Source organism: Podarcis liolepis (genome assembly GCF_965112155.1).
Source record: "Podarcis liolepis genome assembly, chromosome: 15".
Lineage (NCBI taxonomy): Eukaryota > Metazoa > Chordata > Lepidosauria > Squamata > Lacertidae > Podarcis > Podarcis liolepis.
The window spans coordinates 46,012,917-46,024,871 of record NC_139566.1 but is presented as its reverse complement, the minus strand read 5'-3'; the positions used below and the strand labels follow the sequence as shown (position 1 = coordinate 46,024,871).

The following is an 11,955-nucleotide window of genomic DNA, read 5'->3' as shown; positions in this document are numbered from 1 at the left end:
CCACCAGATATCCACCCCAGCCCTGCCCTCTGCTCCACAATACCCGCCACCCCCACCAGACTGGTCCTCCCTCCCAAGCAGAGCAGTTGCTGATGAAGCAGCTTCCATTGTGGAGCTTGTGAAAAGGCTTTCCTGGGCTGAGGAATATTTTGCAACTCAGTCTGTATGCCAGGCTATAAATAGCATCCCAAGCAGGACACGCAGCCCCAAGACCACCTACCCAACCTCCAGGCCTCCTGGACCAGCCAAGAGAGCCACGCAGTGAGGGAGACCCAGGTTCAAACCTTCATTGGCACCCTGGGTGATTCTGAGCAGATCCCCATCCCAGTCTCCCCTTTGTCCCACTCCACAGGGTGTTGTGGCTTGTCAGTGCCATGAGGGAGGCATCCACAGAAGAAAATTGGAAGAGTCCTGCTGGATCAGGCCAAAGGCCCATCTAGTCCACAATCCGCTCCTGCCTACGGTCAGTCAGACACCCACAAGGCGGGGGCTGATGGCAACTGGCATTGGAAAAGGTGCCCTGCCGCTAACAGTGGAGGCAGGACAAGCCATTGTGGCTGGTAGCCATTGATAGCCATTTCCTCCATGAATTTGTCTTGCCTCCTTCATAAGAGCTGGTGGCCGTTGCTACTTCCTGTGGGAAGGAGGCCCAAAGTTTAACCAGGCGCTACTCTGTCTTGCACTTTCCCACATTCAGCTTCACCAGACCGCCCTGCTGGCTTCTAGCATGATATAGGTGGCTTTCTCTCTATCCTCTTCCTCCACCTCGCACACCATTTCGTAGGCATTCTGCTTATGCTCTGAGGCACTCCTCATCCCCTTGTTTCTGGGCCAAGCTTAGCATCAGGGAAATAGTAGCTCTGCACACAGGGGCTGCTCTGAACCCCACCATGTGCCCAGTGACTTTTCCCCTGTCTCCAGTTCCTGCGCTGAGAGGAAGAGAGGGAGAGTGACTGTGAGGGGTCGGGCTCTGGATGAGGCCAGCTTGATCCTCTGGGAGACAGACTTTTGTTCCGGCCTGTGCTGAGTCAGGGCATTTGGGGATGCACAGCGGATATAAAAATCCCTCTGGAGAAGAGCTGATGGGAGAGTCTGGCTGGAGCTCAGCAGGTAAGTGCCGTTGGAAGTCCCATGGGGGGCAGGCAGGCATGGCTCCGTTCGCTTCAACCCTAGAACAGGTTCAGGCAGACTTGGGTACAATCCTGGAACTAGCAACCCCAGGCAATGGGTGTGAACTATTGACTCGAGGAAGGATTGGATGTCATTTTCCGAGGGCAACGTGCCCTGATTGGTGTCTTAGTGGCAAGAAAGGGGAACCATACTCTGCACATGCTCTGTGGCAAACTCATCCGTAAGTGCTGTCTAGTGGTGAAAGAATCTGTCAATGTCGGTTCTCTTAGTTCCTCATTTTTTCCAACCTTAAATTTGGTTCTTCACATTTCTATAACAATTTGAAGGTTGTCCTTTTTTAAATCTTTATGTTTATTCTTAAGCAATTTAGTGCAAATTTCTTCTGCTAAAGATATTTATGTGAACAATTTTGACCAACGTACACATTTTGCAAGTAGTTTGCTCTAATAGAATACAACTGTGTATGCTATTTTCACAAATACATCCATTTTTAATGCACATTTCACCCTAATATTTGAATGTTTGAAAACTTTGGTTGGTTGGAAAACTTCATTGCAAAAATTCATATATGTGCAATTTCAAAGGGTAGGTCTGCGTTTGGGTCTCATCTTGTTAAGGAAAGTGTAAATGTGATGAAATGTGGTTTAAATGCGTCCTGAATTGAGTGTCTTCCCTGCCCTAGTCCTGGCTGAAGGCAGGTCCTTTGAGTAATCGCTACTCTTGCCCTTTCCACATGTTTCTCCTTTATCCCAGCTTTTCCGTATTGGAAGGCTGAGTGGTGTGGCCTGGAAAAGAGGTTTCCAGCGCTAACCTTAGCTCCCCAAGACGTCCTGTAACACCTTTGGCCCTGCGCTTTTCTCCCCTACAGGGAAGCAGAGTCTACCATGAGTCATCACAGCGGAAAAGTCTCTGGACTTTGGAAGGTATGGAGCAATGAGCCATGTGTACAGCAGGGTTGTAGAGGAGTCCCAGGGAACAAACTTTTTTGCAAGGGGGGGGGCGGTATCAAGAAACCGTGAAGGCAGAGAACAGAAATTTGGGGCAGGTTGCTTGAAACCAATTAACAGAAGCAAATCATGTTATTTATCTTACACTTCCGATCTGCCAGGTGCTCCACTGCATTCATTGTGCTCTCCCCCCAAGTACCCTGTCAGTTAGGTTTGCAGCCGTCCCATTTTGCAGATGGAGAGCTGAGGCTTAGAGTGAGTGAATTCTTCAAGGCTAAACAAGGAGTCCAGGACAGGGAAGGACTTGAGCTCAGATGTTTCTGCACTAAGGAGGGATCATATGGTGTAGTGATTTGGGAGCACTTGGCTCAGGCCTGTGTTCAAATCCCCTCAAAATCTCCCTTCCCCTCCCTCCTACTTCACTGGCTCTTCTGGGGATAAGATGAGGTCATTTGCATTCATGTGCTTCCTCGTGTTTGCTCACGCAGGCAGGTGCTTCTCCCCAGAGGTGCTGCTTGTGGGGTTGAATGCGGACGCATGCCTTCATATACAACTGTGGCGGGCATTGAGTGTGTGGCTTCTTCCACTCACCCCTGCACTCTGGAAAAGGGGGTCAGGGTCACTTCTGGCTGCTCCTGGCCCTTCTCTCGACCAAGCCTTCAACCCTCCAGTGCGGAATGAGAGACCCTCACCCACCAGTGCCCCTTCAATCCTGCCAGTCTGAGGGCAGATCTCTGAGCAGCAACAGCAGGTTCTCTGGTGGGCTTTCCTCCCTGCTCCCCCCTCCCCAGGACCCTGAGCCCCCACCCTCGTCTCTTCTCAGATTGTGGCCTGGGACGAGCCCGCCTTCCAGGGCCGGAAGCATGAGTTCACCTCTGAGTGCTACGACATCACATTGTGTGGCTTCGACAATGTCTGCTCAGCCCGCGTTGAGAGCGGCACGTGAGTTGGCTCCCTACTGCTTCCCAGAACTCTTGCCCACTTTCTTGCTTTTCCTGGGACCCCTTCACCCCACTGCCCCTGCCTCGTCCTCACCTTCGCTCTGGTGGTGAATGCCTCGCTCACACGTCGTGAGTGGACCTTGCTGAGCTTCAGAGCCTGACTCCTTTCCTCAGAGTTCCTAGCAGGTAAACCCCTAGACCTGCTCAGATGGGGAGTGTTGTGCAGTGGTTAGTGCTGAGCTGGGACGTTGGGAGACCAGGGTTCAAGTCTCTGCTCAGCCACAAGGCTCCGCTGGGTGACTATGGGTCCATCACAGTCTCTCAGCCTAACCTACCTCACAGGGTTGTTGTGAGGATGGTATGGGGAGCGCTTTGGAGGAAAGAAGGAGGGATATAAATGTAGTGAATCAATAAAATAGCTCCAGCTGCCTTGGAGAGTGAATGTGTACAGGACTATGCTGTGTGCAGCGGGGAGAGAGTGCGCCTGGCCTGTCTTGTGCATTCACGCCAATGTCTGCACACAAACATTCTGGCACCATGCAGGGCACAGCCGGATGATGCTTTTCTAGCCTGCTGGGGCCGAGCTTTGTTTGCAGAATGTTCCTTCCCCCCTCATCCCCCAAGCTAAGCCTGCACCTTCCTGGCTACAGAGGCCCACCTCCTTTCTCCCCACAGGTGGGTCGGCTTTGAGCACCCCGGTTTCCAGGGGCAGCAGTTTGTGCTGGAGCAAGGCGACTACCCCTGCTGGGAAGCCTGGAGCGGAAGCAACGCCTACCATGCCCACCGGCTGAGCTCCTTCCGGCCCCTCTCCTGTGCGATGAGCAGCTGGGGTGGGCCAGCAGGAGGCTGCCTGGAGGGAGTTGTAGCCCAGGCTGCCTGAGGGTGGCAGGGTGCCGGCCTTGCATGCAGACGGTCCCAGGCTCAGTCCCTGGCAGCATCTCTAGGGAGGGCCAGCGAAAGACCCTGCCTGAAACCTGCAGAGCCTCTGCCTGCCTGCGCATGCAATACTGAGCAGGCGGACCAAGGTTTAGACTCCAAATTATGTTCCTCGGTGAGAGTAGGGTTGCTCTGCTGAGGAATCATAGAAATGTAGAGTTTGAAGGGGCCCCAAGGGCCATCTAGTCCAACCCCCTGGAAAGCAGGAATCTCAGCTAAAGCCTCCATGACAGGTGGCCATACACCCTTTGCTTAGAAACCGCAAAGAAAGGAGAGTCCACCACCTTCCCAGGGAGACTGTTTCACTGTCAACCAGCTCTTACAGTCAAACCGTTATTCCTGGTGTTTAGTCAGAATCTCCTTTCTTGGAACCTGAAGCCAGGGGTCCAAGTCCTCCCCTCTGACTTGCTAAGCTCAGTTTTTTTATTTTGCTAACAAACTTAAGATGAGCCAGGCGAAATCAGACTCAGGTGGGTCCATCTAGCTGAGCATCCTACATCCCGCAGTGGCTGAGCCAAGGAGCCTACCCAGCAGCCCTGAAGGTAGCACCCTCCTCATCTTGTTTAGTCCCAGCAGCTGTTACTCAGAGATAGACTGCTTCTAAACCTGGGGGTTAAGCATGTTGCTTCTCCATGAATTTCCCTCATTCCCTTTGAAAGCCTTCTGGACCAGCAGGCATCACCATGTCTCAGACAGGAGCTAATGGTTGAAGTAAATCACTAAGAAGTCCCTCCTGTGGTCTGCCCTGGGTCTACTGCCAAAGAACTTCATAGCTTTGTGCCAGCAAGCCCACTGGAACCCAGCTGTCAGCCACACTGCCTTAGAGGTCACAGGGAAAGTCAAAACCGACCAAGTTTGTCTGGTGGCTTTAGAAACCAAGCCCTGCACTACTGACATCTGGAGAGGCAGGGGGTAGCTCAGCCAAGCCTCTCATCCCTCCAGGAGAAGCGTCAGTAGGAGGAAGCAGCCAGCATCTCCTTGACACAGGAACGCAGCCCTTGGGGTGTCAGTGGGCTGCCGGGCTTTCGTCATTCCTGACTAAGGGCCACACTGGCCTGGTGGGAATTGTTCACATCCAGCATCTGAAGGACTGTAGGTTGCTCACCTGCGCCTTAACAGATTTGGCTCCTTGGCTGTAGAGGTCCAAGAGCTGCAGGACAGACATGGTGGCTGGTATTATTATTGATATTGATATTGTTGTTATTTGCATTTATTAATAATGAGGAGTCCAGTGCCTAAGATGATGTTTTTGCCCTGCACAGAATCACCGGGAGAGCAAGATGACCATATTTGAGCAGGAAAATTTTATGGGACGCAAAGGGGAGCTGAGTGATGACTACCCATCTCTCAAGGCGATGGGCTGGGGCAGCAATGAGGTGGGGTCCCTCCGTGCGAGTTCTGGAGCGTAAGTACTTTTTTTGGGCCCTGCCAAGTACTCCTCTTCCATTTGTTTCTCGGGGCTGGAACTGAGGGTCACATTTCTCAGGGCGAGTTTCAAAGGAGAGCTGAGCTAGCATATTGCAACGTTTTCATGTCCCTGGACTTGTCTTTGGTCGAGAAAGGGCTTCCTCCTCCTTTCTGCAAGGGATTGATTGATAGCAATAGGATGGAGCCAATACAACTTTGCACAACAAGGCCTGGTGGCCTGGCCTGTGACATTACCTTCTGGTGTTTCTGTGGGCCCTCTGGTCTGAAGAATGTAGCTCCCTGAACCCAGCAGAGCGGAGGCCTTGCCATTCTTAGGGGCCTCTGCTCCCTAAGAATAAACAGCAGCAGGGAATTCTATGCAGATGAGGATGGTGTGTGGCCTTGCAAAATCAGAGTTTTCTCGCAGCCTCCAAACACCCCCTGCCCTCTGAGCACTTTGAGGGAGTCCTAAGCCCCTGGCTGCCCTGCTCTGTGCTGGCTTGATCTCCCCACATCTCAGCTGATTTCTCCCCCTCCTTTCTGTCTCCTCAGATGGGTATGCTTCCAGTTCCCTGGGTACCGGGGCTTCCAGTACGTCGTGGAGAGTGATTGCCATGGGGGCGAATACAGGCATGTCCGGGAACTGGGATCTCATGCTCAGACCTCCCAGGTGCAATCCATTCGCCGAGTGCAGCATTGAGCAAGCCCCATGCAGCGTCTGCCACCTGCCTGGCCCCTGGGTGGGTCTGCCAAGCCGAGGGTTACTTCATCCTGTGCTCCGCTGGCCATGTGCTGGCACAGTGGAATAATTAACTGCCAGGCCACAGCAAGGATTTCCTCCGATGGTGTGTTGTCAAGTGCATTTCTGATGGTGTGTTGTCAAGTGCACTCTTCTGACTATATGGCTGTCACAGGCAGAGAGAAAAAGCCAAGGATCTCTACCCATCTAATGTTGTAACCCAAGGCATCTGGAAGGTTCTCAGAAGGCATTGCCTACTCCCACCTCCCCCAAACCCATGAACACCACAACTCTCAGGAGGCTGCAGTCTCCCTTTCATGCCAGTGGTGTGGCATCTTCTCCCTCCCTTCCCACCCCTATTCCATCACCAGGCCAAGGAAAGTTTCACATATAAGCCAGAGAGATGCCAGCCAGCAATGGCTCTGAAGCAATTATAGGGCTGCTCCCTCAACTCAGACAACTGTCAAATATTCGCAAAGGGGTGGTAGAAGCATTGTGCTGATAAGAGTTTCACTCTTTGGGGTGGCGTGGGGGGTAGGAAAGGGGTGCGTGGGAGAGAAATTTTGCACAGTGAAATTGCTTGGTTTGTGCATGAACTTCACTGCTTTAAGGTCGGATTCCACTGCAGTAATCAGGAGACATTTCCTTACAAGAGAGATTGGGGTGGGAGTTGGAGATGATCCCTGGGGAATGGCTGAGGGAACTCCATCAGGAAATGAGTGTTGGCTGAAACTGCTAATAAAGTCACCATATTAACGACTGTCTCAATACATTGACCTCAGACTTATTGCTGCCACAAGCATGGATGGATCGGAATGGGGTGCTTGTACAAGAGAAGGGGGGGGGGTCCTGAGCGTGAGGCCTGAATGTGTTCAGAGGCAGTCTACCTGTGAAGAACAGCATGGGCATACTATACACCATACCTGCTTGGGAGGGAACACAGCAGGAAATAGGATCTCCCATTGTCTTGATCCAGCTGCGGGACTTTTTTTATTATAACATTTTTATTAAATTTTCAAGAAAAACAAAAAAACACACAATAACAAATACAATAACAACCAAAATATATACAAAACAATATCAAATCGATAAAATGGGATTCTCCGAATCCCGTGACTCCCCTCTCCCCCCACCCACTGCATATCATTTCTACTCCAAATTATTATTATTTACCTCAGATTTTCTGTACTATTTCTAAAATTACAAGTGTTTTTAAAATCCTGCCAATGTATTAACCTGTTTACAATACTTTTGCAAAAGCATAATAAACATTTCCCATTCTTTTTAAAATTTGTCATCTTGATTTCTGAGCTTTCCAGTTAGTTTCTAGTCTAGTAACTTGGTTTGCCAATCTTCTTTGGTTGGGACTGCTTCCTCTTTCCATCTTTGGGCTAACAGTATCCGGGCAGCCGTCGTAACATACAGAAACTTTTTTTCTGGTCTTTTGGAATCTCTGCTCCTACAATACCTAATAAAAAGACTTCTGTTTTTTTTTTTAACAAAGGTTACTCTAAACATTTATTTCATTTCATTATAAATCATTTCCCAAAAGTTTTTAACCTTCCTACATTCCCACCACGTATATAACGTACCCTCTGTTTCTTTACATTAACAACACTTATTAGATCTTTTTGCTAATTTAACCGGGGTTAGATACCACCAATACATAATTTTCATATAATTCTCTTTCAGCAGAGTACATGCAGTAAATTTCATATCTGTCTTCCAAAGCCTTTCCCAATCCGCCATTAATATATTATGTCCCACATCTTTCGCCCATTTTATCATAACACATTTGACCTGTTCCTCTTTGGTGTCCAACTCCTAAGAGCAGATTGTAGATTTTTGACAGCACTTTTCTACTACCTTCTACTATTTCTCTTTGAAGTCTTGACACTTCATAACTAAATTCTTTCTTTTTATCATTTTAAAGTGTTTCATTTAATTTAAAATATTGTAACCTTCTGTTACTTTTTCTCTAACGTCTTCAAAATCTTTTAATTTTAATTGGTTGTCCTCATATTCACTTTTTTCATAGATATTACTTCTAATGGGGAAAGCCACCATGGCGTTTTCTGTTCTAATAGATCTTTGTATTTCTCCCAGACTTAAAGAATCAAGTTTATTATTATATGATTATAAAAACTTTTGTGGCCTTATGATACCATAGATACGCATGACAACCAAATCTATTATCATGACCTTCCAAATCTAAGAAATCAGCATTTGTTAAATTTATCCAACCCAGGATCCAGCAAATGCAAGATGCTTCATAATATAATCTTAAATCCAGTAGAGAGAAACCTCCTCTATCTTTAACATCTATTAATCATTTGTGTTTAATTCTTGGTTTTCCCTCTCTCCAGATAACTCTTGATATGTCTTTTTGCCATTCTTTGAAGCAGCTCACACTGCTTACCACCAGGATTGATTGAAACAAAAACAATGTTTTTGGCAATATTTTCCTCTTTATCACTGAAATTCTACAAACTCAGCTGTGGAACTCTTCTTAGGATTCCCATTGGGAAGGCCTTTTGTGTCCACTGATATAAACAAAACAAAACACAACAACAAAACAAAACAAAACAACAAACAATCCAAATCCCACCTCTCCTCCTCTTTCATAGCCCCACCTCTATGCCTATCCTTCTCCTCCACTAAGATCTCCTCCTTATGACCTATACTGATCAACGGCAGTTGGTGCCTTTTAAGCCAGCAGCAAGAGATTTCACAAAGGCTGCTGGGGAGTTCTGTTGCCACCCATCTTGAGTCTGGGCCCCTCCAGCCACTCCTGAGTTGAGGTGCTTCTTCAGACCTTGGAGGCACCTGATCTTCCACCTGCCAGCTTGCAGAGTGTGGGCAGCCGAGTCAGAAAACAGGTCCATTTAGCTTAGTGTTGCCGACACTGGCCGGCAACAATGGCTCTCCAGGGTTTCAGGGAAGAGTCTCTCCTTGTTCTACCTGGAGCTGCTGCTGGGGACCAACCTTAGGAACTTTGCTTTCTTCCCAGGTGGCAAAAGCTTCCATCTGCTAGCCTTTGTGGGCTGTCGAGCTTCCCAATGATATAGCTGCTGGTTCCCTCTGATAAGGGCGAGGCCAACATGCCCACCCCCATCCCATAACCACACCGGCCGATTTCCACCTGGACTGTGACTATACTTGGCCATGATGAGGCCAGAGGGGGCTGAAGACTTGGAGTCTGCTGCCGACAGCTCCCTGCACAGTGCAAGTTGCTAGTCACCCTGACCTCTGGTGGGAGTGGATTCCACGGTTCATTGATGCCGTGTGTGAAGAAGTCCTTCTTATTGCCTGTCCTGAATTGTCCAAGATTCTGCTCCATTGGATGACTCCTTGGGGTTCTAGCATTACAAGTAAGTGGAGAAAGGTTTTTCTCTGCTCACATTCTCCACTCTGTGCATCATTTTACATTACTGTCATGCCCACAATTTACTTTTTCTAAACTAAAAGGGCCAAATGTTGTAACCTTGCCATACAAGGGATCTGCTCTAGTTCCTCGAGCATATCAGCTACCCTTTTCTGAACCTTTTCCAGCTCTACAATACATTTTTTGAGGGTAACACACCCATGTGCTATTATACATTTTAAAGCACTGTCCCTCCAGTAAGCCTGACATTTGGTTTCTTTTTAAATCATCAAGCTTTATGCCCTCAAGTGCACATGTGTGGTCCAGTGCTGGAGGGCTTTGATGTTCCAAGGTTCTCTGTCATCCTTTTCTCTTTGGGGGTGTTGGGTAAGGTTTAAAGGGGGGCGGATGGATGGAGAACTCTTACCAACAGTGTGCTGCTCACTTCCATCTTGGCTCAACGCTTGTGATGCAGACATCAGCTACAGGCACAGAAACTATGATGGCGACTTCAGAACTATGGTTTCTGCCCATACATACAAATTTGATTGATTGCTTGATTAGTCCAGCTCATGGGATTAATCAGCTAAGGATTCTTTCATCATGCAATTGCCTTACCTCTAGCTTTCCACAAGTGATTTTGGGGACAGAAGTTGTGGGAGGCAAAAGAGTTGCAGGGTGGGGAGAGAATGGTGGAAGAATCTCTACAGATGCAAAAGGCCAGTCATGTAGGGGAAGGACCAGTTGAGGTTAAAAAGCCAAGCTGTGAGCCAGGAAGCTCCCAGTTCCAATCTTGCAATGGTCCTCCTTCCTTGGAAGTTTTTAAGCAGAGGTTGGACGGCCATCTGTCATGGATGCTTTAGCTGAGATTCCTGCATTGCAGGTGACTAGATGACTCTTGTGGTCCCTTCCAGCTCTACAATTCTATGATTCTATGCTGTTTCCCCAACAATCCCACAAACATTTCAGGACAAATCCTCCTCTTCATCACTGCTGCAATGCAACCTGCCACCTTGGCATTCTGTTGGTTTCACAGTCTGTTTACTCACCCCTGATAAATTTGTCTTCAGCACTCATGGGGGGGGGGAGTGAGGGGGTGTGTATCTTCCCTGGGCTGAATGACATGATTTTGACCCAACTCATTAATTAATAGCTCATTAGGAGCCCAAATTTGTGATAGATCAGCAGTGGACTTGGCACACTGGCTTAATTTAATGATTTCTTGCATTACTTTGCTAATCATCTTTAGTCTGATTCAATTCATCTCAATGTGACTATGCTAATTTCTAATCAGGGCTGAAATGCCAATGCTCCATATGAACTGCAGGCAACTGTCTTAAGGCAACGGCCGAGGATCCTCTTTTGCCAGCCAAGTTCCTCTCTGGTAAGGTGCATTTGTGTGCTGATGGTGCAAGCAGCTCCCTCTGGCCGCTTCCTTCCTTCCGCTCCTTGCTTGCCGCTTGTCTTGGGGGGGGGAATGTGCCAATGGGTCTCAGCTGCTGAGCTTCTCAGGGAAGGCAGGAAACTTTGCGAGAAAAGTACGCCTGCTAATTCAAAACATTTATGTTAGCCGATATAAATTTATTTAGTGCCATAAATTACATAATTGAATTTTTATTTCCTTCATATATTTGAGTGAAATAACTAATATTTTGAGTCGGCTTGGCCTGCAGATGTCTTTCACAGGAACATATTTCCTGTAATATTATGCCTGTATAAAGCTGACATTTAAACGGTTTAATAAATGAGCAGTTGTTTGACTTGTTTCAGATTCAATACATTCTGGAATATTAATAAAATATATTTCATAAGGCAGCTCAATAGACCATCGCCATACAAAGACCATGATTTATTAGTGATACCTTTGCTATTAGGGAGGGACAGATACTCAAAATGTCATTAAGGTTAAAATAATAATCAATCACACTAATTAGACCCTATTTTTCATATGCAAATATAATTAAGCATACACTTCCCAATAACTTTAAAGAGAATTATTGGAGCGGCGGAAAGGGTGCTAGAGAGAGGGAAGGAGAGAGGGGTCCCCTTTTGCACTAATAGAGCAACCATTTCCCCACTTGAACATGCAAACAAAACCACTTTGTGTTTTCCCCATAACTCAAAAAAATTCAGGCAGCATCAGGGAATAACGAGGCCTTCAGGGGGAAGCTGCTTTGGGGAAGCAGAGGTAAATTCTGAAGTGCAGGAGCCATAATGAGGGGCCCCCACAGCAGCCACAGAACCATGGAGAATGCAAAAATGCAGCCAGATGCTCCAATCATGTGTATAACACCCACACACCCTAAACAGCAGCAACGCCATAACATCCCAAGATCACAACCCTACACATTGTTTCCGGGGAGGAAGCTCAACAGACCTCGGATACATTGACTTCTGACTGCTAAAGTGCAGCTTGTAAAGCACATTGAGCTTTAGCAAAAGATCTTCAGCTAGCTGAAATCTAACCTTTAGCTTTTAATTAGAAGTGCA

General features: G+C 47.8%; 1 protein-coding gene across 1 annotated transcript; it reads left to right on the top strand.

Annotated features, from left to right (window-relative positions):
* The first annotated feature begins 77 nt into the window (after positions 1-77).
* CRYBA4 (crystallin beta A4) lies at positions 78-6,619 on the top strand. The gene is given in 7 exon segments (XM_083476769.1): positions 78-1,080; positions 1,083-1,110; positions 2,000-2,054; positions 2,902-3,020; positions 3,695-3,836; positions 5,218-5,360; positions 5,915-6,619. Coding segments are annotated over 7 exon segments (672 nt in total). The 5' UTR covers positions 78-1,043; the 3' UTR covers positions 6,063-6,619.
* Positions 6,620-11,955: the final 5,336 nt, after the last annotated feature.